The sequence below is a fragment of the Bos javanicus genome, chromosome 12 (assembly GCF_032452875.1).
Source record: "Bos javanicus breed banteng chromosome 12, ARS-OSU_banteng_1.0, whole genome shotgun sequence".
NCBI classification, from domain to species: domain Eukaryota; kingdom Metazoa; phylum Chordata; class Mammalia; order Artiodactyla; family Bovidae; genus Bos; species Bos javanicus.
Genome location: NC_083879.1, coordinates 68,934,872 through 68,951,168, shown reverse-complemented (window position 1 = coordinate 68,951,168; position 16,297 = coordinate 68,934,872). Strand labels below are relative to the sequence as shown.

General features: G+C 39.8%; 1 protein-coding gene across 1 annotated transcript in view; it reads left to right on the top strand.

Moving 5' to 3' along the window:
* Nucleotides 1-14,912, top strand: part of DCT (dopachrome tautomerase) — a 43,013-nt gene extending 28,101 nt beyond the window's left edge. Inside the window, exons 7-8 of the mRNA XM_061435214.1 lie at nucleotides 7,451-7,652; nucleotides 11,694-14,912. Of these exons, the coding sequence (XP_061291198.1) occupies nucleotides 7,451-7,652; nucleotides 11,694-11,866 (375 nt within the window). The 3' untranslated portion in view covers nucleotides 11,867-14,912. The remainder of the gene's footprint in view (nucleotides 1-7,450; nucleotides 7,653-11,693) is intronic.
* The last annotated feature ends 1,385 nt before the right edge of the window (nucleotides 14,913-16,297 follow it).

The following is a 16,297-nucleotide window of genomic DNA, read 5'->3' as shown; positions in this document are numbered from 1 at the left end:
CAATTGCTTTCATGACCACTGAGGACATTTTGTCCTGTTAGATCATGTTGATGGGAAAGAAAGTGAAAGTGAAGTCGCCCAGTTCTGTCCGACTCTTTGCGACCCCATGGACTGTAGCCTACCGGGCTCCTCCACCCATGGGATTTTCTGGGCAAAGGTACTGGAGTGGGGCACCATTTCCTTCTCCAGAGGATCTTCCCGACCCAGGGATAGAACCCAGGTCTACCTGCGTTGCAGGCAGATGCTTTACCCTCTGAGCCACCAGGGAATTAACACTAATTGGTGAAGAGGCAGGTCTAAATGATTTTGCTTGACTTTTGGAAAGATAGGGCATTGATTTTATCATGAATAAGGATTCATGTTTTTAAAATGTCACATTTATTTTATTGACTCTATGTGTTTTTAAAAACCTGAAATAGACAGCTGCTAATTCGTACCATCTTGGTGTATTTTGCAAGAGCTGAGGTACCAGCAAGGGTGGCTGGCCACCTCCTTGGGGCAGGATCTTCCAGGATGTCAGGGTTTCCATAGGCTCAGTTCTGGGCAAGGGGTGATTTTATTTTTCTTAACAATTGAAAAGCTATAATAATATTTAATTAAGTACAAGAAATACTCTTGACCGAAGTGTATATCACACATTCTATCATGATATACTCTTATTTATTTTCTTTATTGAAGTATACTTGATGTACAATATTGTATGTTACAAGTATACAATTTAGTGATTCCTAATTAAAATTTTAAAAATTATACAGAAGTGGGTTTCTTTTTAATATCATTTTACTTTATTTTAATTATTATTTATTTATTTTTGGGGGGCTGAACCATGTGGCTTGTAGGATCTTAGTTCCCTGACCAGGGATCAAACCTGTGCCCCCTGCATTTGAAGCTTAGAGTTGTAACCACTGTACCATCAGGGAAGCCCTGATTCACAATTTTTAAGGATTATGCTACACTTAGAGTTATTTAAAAACATTAGCTATAGTCCCTGTGTTTTACAGTATATCCTTGTAGCTTATTTTATAAATAATAGTTTGTAAGGATGTTTTGATCTTTAACTTGCACATCCTAAATGGTTAAACGGAGCTGAAAGGGTTCTTTTCAAGTCTAAATTTTATAAGGATAAACACATAGTCTATGCAGAAGAATTAAACCTAAGAGATGAACTGTATACACTTCATTATTGATGAATTATGAAGAAGGAAATGGCAACCCACTCCAATATTCTTGCCTGGAGAATCCCATGGATGGAGGAGGCTGGTGGGCTATAGTCCATGGGGTTGCAAATAGTTGGACATGACTGAGCAACTCAGCACACTGATGAATTAAGTAATATAATGGCAAACCATAATATATATACATATCTAAGATGGTTCTAGCATTGATTTGAGTTCCTCTCTTAGAGCTTTGGAGGCTCCTTAGCCTCGAATGGCCTGGGAGTATCTCAGTTCCTATTTAGAATCTCTTCTAACATCACCCTGGTCTCTTTTCAATCCGTATTGTTTGCCTATGATGTATGCCAAACTGGTCACATCTTTTAAAGCTGACATATTAACAGCAGAACTCTCCTGTAGTCCTCTGTTTGCATCTGTTCAAAATTTAATGCTTAAACTACAAGCTTTCTTTCTCAGGGATATCGCAGCTGAATTCCTAATGCTCTTGCTATTTCTTTTATATGCATATTATTATATCTTGTATACAATGTATATGATATAATTATATGTATACATATGTGTATTTTGTATACAATGCTATCATACAAAGCTATGCAGAAAGGGTGCTTTCCTTAGGTAACTCTTCCAAACTGCCTGAAAAAATACCTTCCATTCTGTCTGCTCAGGATGCAATGAGAGAGCAGGTAGAAAAGGAGAGGGAAAGAAAATTATAGCAAAATGAGAAATACCATCTGGGCTTAGCACTGTCCAGGAGACTCTATTGTTATTCAAATGCCCATTTTCTCTGGTGGTTTCTTGTCTCTCACTAAATGTGCTGCCTATGGAGTACTCATCTCCCTGTGGGAGAGCTTAAGCTAAACTAAGTCACTTCAGTCGTGTCCGACTCTGTGCGACCCCATAGATGGCAGCTCATCAGGCTCCCCCATCCCTGGGATTCTCCAGGCAAGAACACTGGAGTGGGTTGCCATTTCTTTCTCCAATGCATGAAAGTGAAAAGTGAAAGGGAAGTTGCTCAGTCGTGTCCGACTCTTAGCGACCCCATGGACTGCAGCCTACCAGGCTCCTCCGCCCATGGGATTTTCCAGGCGAGAGTACTGGAGTGGGGTGCCATTACCTTCTCCGGTGGGAGAGCTTAGTAGTCAGCTAAGTAGAAATTGAGTGTTATGTAACTATTTCAAGCCTCTTACGTATGGCTTCTTTAGGTATATAAAACCAACCTCTTGGCTATACCATGCTTCAAATCCTTGATAGAAGAAGGCAAGAATAAATAAATATTCCATAGCAATCTTGCTGTAGGCACAAATACTCTTCTTGTGTCAGAGATTCCACGTGGCAGCAATCTGAATTTTCAGTCCCCTAAGTGAAGTTTGGCTTTCTAGGTGGCTCAGTGGTAAATAATCTGCCTGCCAATACAGGAAACACAAGTTTGATCCCTGAGTTGGCAAGATCTCCTGGAGAAATGGCAACCCTCTCCAGTATTCTTGCCTGGGGAATCCCACAGACAGAGAAGGCTGATAGGGTACAATCTATGGAGTCACAAAAGAGTTGGACACAACTTAGCGACTAAATGACAACAATGACAAGAGAAGGTTGTTAGTAACTTTATCCTCCAGTGATCTTGAGAAAGATATGCATGTTTTCCCTGTACTTTATTAAGTTTCTTTATGCCTCTAAGCACAGTATTTGTTGATCAATTGCTTTCTTCTGCAAGGTTGCATTAAAAAATTTTTACCTTGAAAGCCCATGTAATCACATTTTATTCAATACTGCTTTGCAAGTTGAAATTTAGCATTATTTTTTCCTTCCTATACCTATGTTTACTTTGTTGGAATAAGATAGCCTAAGTTTGTGTACCAAAATTTGTAACCTCATTTCTGAGGCACTCAATTATTAATGCTAAAATATAAGTATAAATCTCTATAGCAGATAGAAGGCAACAGCAGTTTACTTTTACTTTGCTTTTGCTTTTATTTATGCCCTCGAATTATGTTTACAGAGATAGTAGCTTATTTTCAACCTGTGTTCAACAAAGATGGGGCTTCCCTGTTGGCTCAGATGGTAAAGAATCCACCTGCAGTGTAGAAGACCTGGGTTCGATCCCTGGGTTGGAAAGATCCCCTAGAAAAGGGAATGGCTGGGAAATTCCATAGACAGAGGACCCTGGCGGTCTGTAGCTCTTTGGGTCACAAGAGTCGGAGATGACTGAGTGAATAACACTTTTCAACAAAAATACCACTGGTTTATCAAAAGCAATTCAGGTTATTTCATTTAGGAATAATGTTCACAACTTTATCAAAAATACCTAGGCTCCCTGTTGCCCTGCTTCTCTTTCTAGCCTCTGGATACATTGTTGCTCACAGAATTTTGTCTCTTGCCTATTTTGCATCTCCTTGGCATATGCTGGCCTTTTTTTTTTTTTTTAAACTACATTCTATAAATTGGTTCATCTGTATGTAGTTCCTATTAGAGCTTTTATTGGATAATGTTTAACGGCTCATCTGAGACCTATAATCTTCTCCTTATTACTCTTCCCCTGTTCTTGCCCTCCAAATTATGAATTTATTTAGAGTCTCCTCCCCTCCCTAATTGTTTACCCTTCCACACCTGGTGAATTCTGGTGTTTTCACCCAGTTATTTGCCTCTTACAGCATTGACTCTACATCTTTCTCTGCCCTGAGATTCTCTTATCTCTCTCTCTCTTTTTTTTTTAAATCACAGTTTGATCTCTGACTTCAACTCAGATGGTTTCTAAAAGTTTAAGAGATATTGTGCGGCCTTTCTTAGAAAGTACATTCTGATACACGCCTTTTTCTGTGTATCAGTTAGCACTTGGTTCAACTGCTTAAAATAGAAAACCAAAATTACAGAAGTCTAAGCAGCAAATAAAGAGGTTTATTTTTCTCTTTGTGTAAAAGAACTCCGGTGGCAGGTGGCTCAGCCTTGGTATAGTATCTCCATAGTCATCATCAACTCCCTCTGTCTTTCTGCTTAACCATCCTTGGTGCATGGCTTCTTAGCTTTGCTTGCGGGCTGCTAAGGTAGCTGCTGCAGCTTCAGCCATCACACCCATGTTCCAGGAAGTGAGGAGGGATGGAGAGGGAAAAGGGGCCCCTTTTAAGCTGAGACAACCATCTTTAACAAGATTTTCTAGAAGTCCTAGCCAGTGATTTCCAGCTAAATCTTATGGATAACTTGGCACATTGCTTCACCACAAACACCAAAGAAGTTACCGAGAAAGAAGAGGAGAAAGGCTATTTGGTAAGCAATCAATAGTGCTTGCTACTCTTAGACACTGCGCATCTATTGCTCAGGCTCCACACTTGAGGCAGGCTCCTGAGGCCAGACCTGGAGCATGGAGCTCTCTCTGGGAAACTTCTAACCTTATCTGGAGCTCCCAGGATTTTACCGCACGTGATGTTGTTTTCAGAGACCTACACCAACAGCTAACGCTCAGCTCCTTTTCCAGAGTTAATGCCCCTTCTCAAAGAGGAACTTCTGAACTCTACTTGTGAGAGACATGATCTCTCGAATTATCATGTGTTCCTTCAAAGCTGTTGCTCATTCAATAAGCTTGATGCCTTTTATTCCCTCGGGGCTTAAATTCTGTGACTCAAAGACAAGATTTCAGAACTCAGAAAATATTTTCTCTCTGTGAAAGCCCAGGTCTTACAATTTGATGTTTTGGTTTTTAACATGTATCTTGTATTGACCAAAAAATACAGTCACAACCTAAAAGTAGAGTTATTTTATTTGGTGGGAATGTTTAGGACTCCGAGTCCAGGAGACAGCATCTCAGTGGCTCTGAGAAAACTGCTCCAAGAAGGCGGGAGGAGAAGTCCTGCTACATACAAGTTTGCAACAAAGGGAACAGGCAGTCTTAACATCAAAGATCAGGTATCAAATTAAGGAATGTAGCATTCTGTGCATGGGATGGTATAAGCCTCTGGGCTCACTGAATTCATTCCTTTCATATGCGCCTCAACTATCTGGGGTCAATCTTGTTTCCTTGTTCTTATTGCTTCCTGGATTCTCCCAGCTCCTCAGCAATCACCACAGGGGTGGTGTGTGGCAGCAGTTTTAGGAGCCCTCATGCCCATTCGGAGGCCAGAAATTGCTGATGGTTGTGACATGTCTTGTTTATTAATATGGCAGGAGATATTTTCATTTCATACTAGCCATGAACTTTAAAAATCCATTCAGGAAAAAAATCCTTTCAGTAAATCACTTGATTCTTTTCACTATCGTGAATGTAGACACGTGAGACAATTCGGGTAGAAAGCTACAAGGAACCTCGGGTAAAATCTGAAACTATTATCTACTAAATAAGCAGCAGTAGTACAAACCAGAAAGTGAAATTGTTAATTGCTCAGTTGTGCCTGACTCTGTGCAAGCCCATGGACTCTAGCACGCCAGGCTTCCCTCTCCTTCACTCTCTCCTGGAGTTTGCTTAAACTCGTGTGCATTGAGTCGATGATGCCATCCAACCATCTTACCCTCTGTCACCCTCTTCTCCTCCTGCCCTCAATCTTTTCCAGCTTCAGGGTCTTTTCCAGTGAGTCGGCTCTTCACACCAGGTGGCCTAAGGATTGGAGCTTCAGCTTCAGCATCAGTCGTTTCAGTGAATATTCAGGGTTGGTTTCCTTAAGATTGATTGGTTTGATCTCTTGTTGTCCAAGAGACTCTAAAAAGACTTCTCCAGCACCACCGTTAGAAAGCATCAGTTCTTCAATGATCAGACTTCTTTATGGCAAGAATACTGGAGTGGGTTGCCAAGCCCTGCTCCAGGGGATCTTCCCGACCCAGGGATTGAACCCGGGTCTCCTGCGTTGCAGATGGATTTGTTGCCATCTGAGTCACTAGGGAAGCCCTTGGATGAGTTGTACAAAATATAAAAGTACTTTGCATGGCACTGTCATCAGCCAACAGAAACTTATTAAACATCGACTCTGTCCAAGTTATAGACTAAGCCTAAAATTCCAAAGGTGAAAAGACCTTATCTCTGACTTTTAGGGGTTAAGAGTCTCATTATGGAAAATTGATAAACAAATAAGTGGTAGTATAACTTCACCAGTGCCATACTGGTGGACGGATAAATGAATTCATTTAACCTGTGTTTACTGAAGTAAGTATCTCCTTTCCCCCATGTGACAAGCCCTGGAGTGACCGACAGACCCTGCAGGCAGAGGGAAGGAAAATCAGACAGAGTCCCTGGGCTCCCTGAACCACTAGGAGTGAAAGAGGACCTCTAACGGCCTGGGCTGAACGCTCATGTTTGTGTCCTATTGCAAAATCAGGACCATAAATGTGAAATTTTGCTGTTAATATTTTAAAACACGTAATAATTGCTGTCTTTGAAAAGGACTTTGACAGCTTTCTTGAGAAAATAAAACAGCACTATGCACAACGTTTTTAGACTTTTTTTTGCTGGCCTAACACTGAGAATTCAAATGAGAGGCTTATACAGTGAGCACCTAGAAGGGTGGGAGAAATTTGAAGACCCGTTTTGGATGTTTTCTTTCTTTCTTTTAATTATCCATTTGTTTTATACTATTGGGAAACACAATGTCTCCTTTCTTCCTTGTTAAAAGCAAAGCATCTGAATATTGGCTGCACTATATATCTGATCATACTTGCCTTTTTTTCTGAATGTAATAATTAACATGAATTTGTTGAAGGCCTCAAATATTCTTAAACCAGTGCTGCATCTGCAACATGAACCTTACTTTGTTCACTTAACAAAGGGGTTTATGGAGTGATATACCATACAGCCTTGAAAGTGAAAAGCAAAGTGTTAGTCCTGAGTCATGTCCAACTCTGCCCCCATGGACTATAGTCTGCCAGGCTCCTCTGTCCATGGAATTTTCCAGGTAAGAATATTGGAGTGGGTTGCCATTCCCTTCTCCAGGGGATCTTGCCAGTGGGTATGTCACCAAGAAGTTCCTGATGTCAAAAAAACCCAACTTCATTTCATTTTAGAGAAAGTTCCAATTAGATTGGCCCGATTAGAACAGCCCCATCAATATTGGCAGGGCTTCCCCAGTGACTCAGTGGTGAAAAATACATCTGCTATGGCAGGAGACACTGGTTCTATTCCTGGGTCAGGAAGATCCCCTGGAGAAGGAAATGGCAACCCACTCCAGTATTCTTGCCTGGGAAATCCCATGGACAGAGGAGCCTGGCAGGCTACAGGCGATGGGGTCACAAAAGAGTCGGACACGACTTAGTGACTGAACACACGTCCATCGGTGTTAACACTGCGTTCAACTGTCTTGCAGGTCCTTCATTCCTTCACTGATGCCATTTTTGACGAGTGGATGAAAAGATTCAATCCCCCTGTGGATGCCTGGCCTCGGGAGCTGGCACCCATTGGTCACAATCGGATGTATAACATGGTTCCTTTCTTCCCTCCGGTGACTAATGAGGAACTCTTTTTAACCGCAGACCAACTTGGCTACAGTTATGCCATTGATCTGCCAGGTAACTAATGCGACTTCTAAATGCCTGATTCATTAATCTTCTAAAGAGGCTTTCTTTTCTTTTTTCCTTTCTTTTTCTTCTAAATCAAGACCTTAAATTGAAGTGCTCAGATCTAGTTAAGTTTATTGGCAATTTTTTAGAGTATGTATAGTTACAAAATGAGCCTTTAAACTACCAATTAAACATCAGAAAAGGGACTGTTGGATGACTCTTGTTTTAGAAAATTGAAAGTTGTTAAGAGAACTTATTTCAGGGCAAGTATCTACAACTGCACCTGATCTGACAGTTGAAAACCAGCCATAGTTTGAAATGCCTAACCAATAAAATCAAAATGCAGTAGCCACAGATGGATGGCGACTAGCAGGACCTCTTAGAGATCTTTACTTAAAGGCAAGGCTGGGTTTAAGGTGAGGCAAATGCAGCACTTGCCTCAGGCACAAAGTTCAAAGGGAAGCCAAAAATTCAGTAATTGAGCTAAGTAATTATATAATGCAATATTATCAAAAACCCAAATTAATGCCAAAAAAAAAAAATCCGTGTTGAATACAGTATCAAAATATTAAAGCCAGGCTGTTGTTTGTTTTATATCTGTGTGTTAGTTTGTAAGTAGGCTATTTATTTTTTTCCCAGTTAACCCACACCACCCCTGCCTGGTGGGTTTGTAAAGATGACAATGACCTGCCAGTAGATTGGGCTGTGTGGGACTTCATGGGTACACTTTTTTAAATGAATTTTTTAAATCATGTTTTTATTCTTTAAAAAAAATAATTTTACTTATGAATTTTTGGCTGTGCTGGGTCTTTGTTGCTTTGCGAAGGCTTTCTCTAGTTGCAGTGAGTGATGACCGGTGTTCAGGCTTCTCACTGCAGTGGCTTCTCTTGTGGAGCACAGTCTCTCGGTACGTGAGCTTCGGTAGCTGTAGCGCTCTGGAGATACGGCATGTTGCGTCCAGAGTACGGGCTCAGTAATCGTGGTGCATGGGCGTAGTTGCACAGGCATGTGGAATCTTCCCGGACCAGGTATCGAACCCATGTCCCCTGCATTAGCAGGTGGATTCCTAATCACTGTACCACCAGGGAAGTCCTGAAGTCATGTTTTTAAGTTGTAGATTTTTTATTAGCTTTTCCACTTGGTTCAAAATACAGAAAGATATTTTGATAAATGTAGGGGCATCCTTTTTTTTTTTTTTTAATTTGCCCAGGCCCCAATATAGCTCCATGTGCCATTCAACCTTCAGACAGGTTGATAAAGGAAAGGTAAAACAGTAAAAAAAAAAAAAAAATCTCTTAATTTGTCAAGAAGCTGAAAAACACACAGCCTATGTGCTGATGGCATTTTCCCATTAATGTCTATTTTGTCTTCTCTAAATCTCAGCCTGCAAAGTAATCGACCATTTCTGAGGTCACATCTCTCTCCCCTGGTGTCTTACTCCCTCCCCGCCCCCTTCTCTCTCAACTTTCAAAACCTTTCAGACCCTGGACTCTGTCCTATGTTTTACCTTCCAGTTCTACATCTACTGCACCTTGTTCTCTTTACTGATTTGAAGTTTCTCTTCTTTGGGCTGCTGAGGTGAGAATGTCTCTTTGAAACTTTTCTCATTTCTCTGGGATTGAACATAATAATAATCAGAAAGTTTGGCATGTGCTTCTGACCGTGCTTCCACGGCCTCTGACATCAGTCAATTAACAGATATAACCTGAGAGTCTAAATATGCCCAGAATGCATTAACTCATTAGAAGATACAAATCACATTCTTTTATTGGTTTGACAAAAATTTACATCCTCTCTGAGGCGACATAACTATTACCCAAGATTGAAGAAGGGAGAGAGGGATTTGGGAAAGGAGCTGGGTCCTGAACTGGATTAAAGAGATGGAGGGACTTCCCTGGGAGTCCAGTGGTTGAGTCCACGTCTTCCAATGCAGGGGACTCAGGTTCAATCTCTGGACGGGGAACTAAGATCCCACATGCTGTGCCATGTGGTCAAAAAAAGAAAAAAGTTTTTAAAAAAGAGATTGTGGTTTTAGGTAGGTTGGGGGAACGAAAGGGGCATTTTAGATTGAAGACAGGCAGGGAACAGGACTATGACAGACACATGTAGTCCATATAGAGGACCATGAGAAGAAAACCTGGCTGCAGTGAAAGGCTTGAGTAATTAACTGTGAATTAAGGCTGGATCTGAGAGAATGCCTGGTTATCAGGGACTGTAAAAGTTGGGCAGAAACCACAATAAGATCCCACTTTATACCCATTAGGATGGCTGCTACCAAGAAAGCAGAAAATAACAAGTGTTGATGGGAATGTGGAGAAAATGGAATCCTCGTGCATTGCTGGTGGGAATGTTAGCATAGGCTCTGTGAAAAACAATACGGTAGCTCCTCAAAAAATTAAACACAGATTTACCATGCAATCTAACAATTCCGCTTCTGGGCATAGACCCCAGAGAATTGTAAGCAAGTACTCCAGCAGATATTTGTACACCTCTATTCATAGCAGCATTATTCACAAAAGGCAAAAGGTGGAAGCAATAAGAGGGAGATACAAGAGGGAGGGGACATATGTGTGCTATGGCTTATTCATATTGATGTGTGGCAGAAATCAACACACTATTGTAAAGCAGTTATCCTCCAATTAAAAATAAATAATTTTTTAAAAGATGGGAGCAACCCAAGTACCCACTGATAGATAAGCAAAATAACAACAGATAAAATATGGTCCATACACACAATGGAATATTATTCAGCCTTAAAAAGGAAGGAAGTCCTGACACATGCTGTAACATGGGTGAATCTTGAAGACATGCTAAGTTAAATAAACCAATCACAAAAGGATAAAACCTATATGATTCCACTGTATGGGGCACCTATAGTAGTCCGATTCATAGACACAGAAAGAGTGGTTGCTTGTTGCTAGAGAGTGGGAAGGGATGGAGGACTAGAGAATTATTATTTCAGTTTTGCAGGGAAAAAAGTTCTATGGATGAATAGTGGTGAGGAATGTCAACAATGTGAATGTATTTAATGTCACAGAACTTAAAAATGGTTAAGGTGATAAAATATGTGTCATATATGTTTTCCCACAATTAAAAAAAAAAAGAAGTAATTTTTTTAAAAAGCTAGGCAGAAGAGTTTGGACAATAACAAAAGACAATCATTTTTGGCTCCTGAACAAAGAAATGACGGAATAAAAACCTGTATTTTAAGAAGATGAGGATGGCAATTGTTGCAGGAAAAGACAAATTAAAATCCTTTTGGGGAAACCCCATCAGGATGAGTCAGGGTCCTCTGTGAGACTGGAGAGAAAGGACTAGAAGGACAGTCTTACATTTAGAGAAGTGTAGAGTACAGAACAAGAACCCACTTCAGAAAAACTGATTTTAAGAACAACTGCCCAAGGATAATTTTTAAGGAAACGACAAATAGGCATAAATACATTAGAAGTGAAATCCATTAATTTTTTGGAAAAGTGCTTATAAAATATATTTAAATAGAGGATTGCATTTATCATGTAATGATCCCGATTTTATTCACAACTATTTAAATGGGTCCAAATTTCTTCTACTCTTGCTCTTGAATGACCCTTGTTATAATCTCCAGTCTCATCCATCTTACTCACTGATCACTCCATAAAAAAAGGTAGAGACAACAGCAGAATTTCTAGACCTGGCTGTTGTATATTTTGCAGTTCTCCAGATACCATTTTAGCATGCACTTTTACAAATGAGTTTCTAACTCACAAAAGTAGTTATATACTTCCTTGGAGGGTTTATTCTGTATAAGTATTTATCGTAAGGAATTTTTAAAATACAATAAGCTATATTCAAACAATGGAATGTCATTTTCCACTTCCACACACAAAAAAAGTTATGGATATGATAAATAGTTCATAAGGAAGGAGAAAAATTTTATTCCAGTCAGTGTAGTTTTGCCGTATCAACAAAAGCACATGTAAAAGACAAATTGGTTTATTCTTCCCTTTTCTAAGAGTGTTCAGCTGATGAAAACCCCAATTGTAAGACTCTTCTCTTCTGCTTTAATTTCAGTTGAAGAAACTCGAGATTGGACCACAGTGCTCTCAGTGGTTACAGGGATGCTCGTGGTTTTGGTTGTCCTTTTTGCATTGCTTCTTTTCCTTCAATATAGAAGACTTCGAAAAGGGTATACACCCTTAGTGGAGACACAGCTAAGCAACAAAAGATACACTGAAGAAGCCTAGATGCTCACACCTTGCTCTAGAGAAGAGGCTGACCAAGCCATAGTTCTGACTGACAACCTGCAAATGAACCCTCACTGTTCTTCCTTTTGTTGAAGAGCTTTGGCACAGCCCCTCCTGCTATGGTGATGATCCCAAGTATGGAAGATGTGTAGAAACTCTAGTTTCTGGTTTGCTTGTTTGTTTAACAAACAAGCTAAAGTGCTTGAGGGTATCTCTACCATCAAACAAAGGTACAGCTGATGACAGCTGGTGGTATCTGATAATAATCCCCATACTGATTGATTAAGCCTCCTCGTGTTCTGATCCCCCCCAAAATCAATACAGTGGACTCACTGAAATATGCAGGTCAGTGTAATTTGAGAACTGGACCAGGTCATGGTTACATCTTTCTTAACTCATGTTTCTTCCTTTGTAAAGGAGGGCAGGAAGGTGGCAGGTGCTGCTTGAGTCTCCAAGGTCTCTTTTAGGCGTAATCATCTATGCTTTTAGGTGGATTCTTGATCATCTTCCCGAGGCTTCTTTTTTCTTTTTCTTTCCAGTCTTTAAAATGGCCTTGAAGATGAAAATAGGCCTTATTTTCCATATGGGAATAAGAATGGATGAATGAATGATCAGTTTGGTTCTCTTTTATAAATTAGATGTTACAGAGTTTATAAAGGGTCTGCAGTTCTTAACAGCAGAGCTCTCACAAGAATCAATAGCTGAATAAACATTGATCCTATAGTGGTAAGTGAACAGACGAGGATTAAATTAGTTTAAATTAATCTAGTTGATTAATATACTCTTTTGAACTTATTAACGAGTACAGCATCACTCTTTCTGGGAAAGTCTGACTGGAGAAGTTTGGTGAGCTTCTAAGCCTGAACAGGAGACAATTTGATTAGCATTCCATTGCCCTGATCATTTGGCTGAAAGTGAAAGTCCCTCAGTTGTGTCTGACTTTATGCGACCCTACGGAGAAGGCAATGGCACCCCACTCCAGTACTCTTGCCTGGAAAATCAATGGATGGAGGAGCCTGATAGACTGCAGTCCATGGGGTCTGAGAGTCGGACAGGACTGAGTGACTTCGATTTCACCTTTTACTTTCATGCATTGGAGAAGGAAATGGCAACCCACTCCAGTGTTCTTGCCTGGAGAATCCCAGGATGGGGGAGCCTGGTGAGCTGCCGTCTATGGGGTCGCACAGAGTTGGACATGACTGCAGCGACTTAGCAGCAGCAGCATGGACTATATAGTCCATGGAATCCTCCAGGCCAGAATAGAGTGGGTAGCCTTTCCCTTCTCCAGGGGATCTTCCCAACCCAGGGATCAAACCCAGGTCTCCCGCATTGCAGGCAGATTCTTTACCAGCTAAGCCACAACCCTGAACCAGTTCCTTTGCTGGGTAACCTCAGATGAAAAATTTTTCAAGCATTTGACTTATTTTAAAGAGTTGAATTTAAATTCATTAATGCTGCACTGTACTAATGGTTACTTACAAATGCCAATTGGTTAAGTCTTAGCATTTAAAAGCGAACCATCCATACAAAATGTAATAATTTAGAATTAAATGGTTATGATTTACTAAGTAATCATCAGATTATGAGAGATAAGAATGAGGCAATCTTTACAAAGATGTTTAGACTCACCAAGATGATTCCCACCTCTGAGATGTTAATGGCTTTTGAGATTTTTAAGGCAATTTCATCTGTTTATATCTGGTACCCATGCAGTAGGAGTGAAGCCATAGGAGTGGCCCTTCTGTCCACTCATTTCAGCTCCTCTCTGCTGGAATGGATGTGTGTGAATGGGATTAAGAGGTCTCTGTAGCCTTCTCTACATGGGAGCGCTAGAAGGTGCAAGGTTCACCAAGACCCTGTGTTATCCCCTGGAATAAGACTTCAGAAGCAAGAGAAAAGGACAAAGCTCAATCTGAACTAAGTGAATTTGAATGGGTCTCATAAAGTACATCTGAGAGTAGGCTCAGCAGGTGAGAATTAAAACAGCCCAGGCTCCTGAACGGGGTGAAACCTTGCCTGGATCTCTAACCAGTGCCGCATGCATAGATCTCAATGCCTCCCTTTAACAGAGTTCATGGAAAACTCATCAATGAGTTATTAACATGGCCCACTCTGGAAAGTTAATGCTCTGACCTCAGAGTTGTTGGAGGACTAATTTTTACATCCAATTTGTAAACCAAAAGAGAAATATGTTAAGATGAAGATATAAATGTGCATGGTTGGTACGTTCCTGAAAAGTTGTGTATAAATCAATTATACATTAAAAGCACCAGGGGAAATTACTTTTTATGGATGAACTATTATGAATAATTCTATAAAGCACATAACCACCTCTAGCTTATCTTTCCAGTATATCAGAATTTTCATATATCGTATTCTCAAAAGATTTGTTTAAAAGCAAGATCTGTCTGCAGTAGAAATAAAGACTAACCACTTATACTTAGCTCCTTTTAAGTACTGTGTGTGCAACTTCTCATAAATATTATGTTTTATGATGCCTTCCTAAGAGAAATAATTTCCTAATTTTGTAGTTCATATTACAAGAGTAAAATTTTCTAGCATTTTCTAACATTACAATAAATCAATGATGACTGCCTTTCAGCAAATCTAAAGGTAGAATAAACCTGTAGAGTAAAAAGTTGCTATTTACTTGCAGTGAATACTATGCAAATGAACTTAGAAAATATCATTAAGCATTTTATGGCAATACATCTCAATGATGGGGGGAAAAATTCAACCTTGAAGAAAATGAATAGATTGGTTTATATGCTTCTCTCTGCAGTATAAGAAAACTTGTATGTATATGAATTATGATTTTAAAAGAAATGCTTTTTTGAAGCTAACATTCAGAAGTGAAATCCAATAACACCTTTCGTTTGTGAGTTAAATTCTCTTCTAATTCTAAAATTCATTGACATAAATTTGTGATTTGCTTAGGATTTAACATTATTAATTATAATAATCCTAGTGAAAAATTCCAATCTCACATTAAGAAGAAGTAGAAAGCTATTATAAAGGAAAATAAAAATAAATGTTTTGCAGATGATTGTTTGTCTGTTGGTGGCTATTGTTTTTTAATTTGTGAACATCAACTCACATCTTTTTGGCACTCAATATATACATAAGATTTTATGTATATGCATAAAATACATGAGTAACTACTTCACTTTGGAAAATAAGTCCTTAAACTTGGAGGGTATTATGCTAAGTGAAATAAATCAGGCAGAGAAAGACAAATACTGTATGATTTCACTTACATGTGGAAATATACATATTCATTTATAGTGAAAGTAACAAAAAGAAACAGACTCACACATATCAAGAACAAACTAGTTACCAGTGGGAGAGGGAAGGAGGGAGGGGTAGTCTGGGGGTGGGGATTAAGAGGTACAAACTATCAGGTATAAAATAAGCTACCAAGCTATATTGTACAGCACAAGGAATGTAGCCAGTATTTTATAATATCTATAAATGAGTATAATCATCCAGTATAGTTCTGAGTCACTATATTGTACACTTGTAACTTATATGATATTATACATCAATTATACTTCAGTTTAGAAACAAAGAAAAGAAGTCTTTAAATAAACTGATGTTTCTACTTTCTATTGAGTTTCTATTGAGCTCCTACTTCCTAGCTCTCTATTTTACAAGCAGGAAAATGAGCTACTACCCTTTTCCCCAGGTTAAGAGTTACCTCTGATGTCCCTATAGTCTGAAGAGTGATATTGGAGAGGGAGGTGAGTAGGAAGGCCACTTGCAGTCATTGCCCAGGGAGGCAGGCTCCTTCTAGAGAGGCTATTAGCTCAGTCAACTTGTTGGAGATGCCCCAAAGAAGGAAAGTAGAGCCAATGAGGTCACAGTGACATGGTGTTCACTTCTATTAGAAGACCCGAAGCTTCTAGAGGTCTGCTTGTATAGCTCTCCATACAGCTCCAATGCTATTGTATCAAAGCACTTTAAGTACTTAGGAAATGTGTGTGTGCATCTGTGCTAAGTCGATTCAGTCATGTCCTACTCTTTGCGACCCCACTGACTGTGACCTGCTAGGCTCCTCTGTCCATGGACTTCTCCAGGCAAGTATTCTGGAGTGGGTAGCCATGCCCTCCTCCAGGGGGATCTTCCCAACCCAGGGATCGAACCCAGGTCTCCTGAATTGCAGGCAAATTCTTTACTGAGCCACCAGGGAAACCCATGCTCATCCTGAGTACTCTGTAAATATTTCTTGAATGAATAAACTAGTCTCAAAGTAAAACTTTTCATTTAGGGCCCCTGGCCTGTGTTTGAACAGGTACTGGATAAAACATAAGATAATAGGGTCATGTATCCCTGTCGTGAAATGAATAGCAGCCTATCTTTCAGATTGTGAGTTGTACATCTGCCAGATAGAATTTCACTCCATACAGCCTAGTACAGGGGGACACTCTTCAG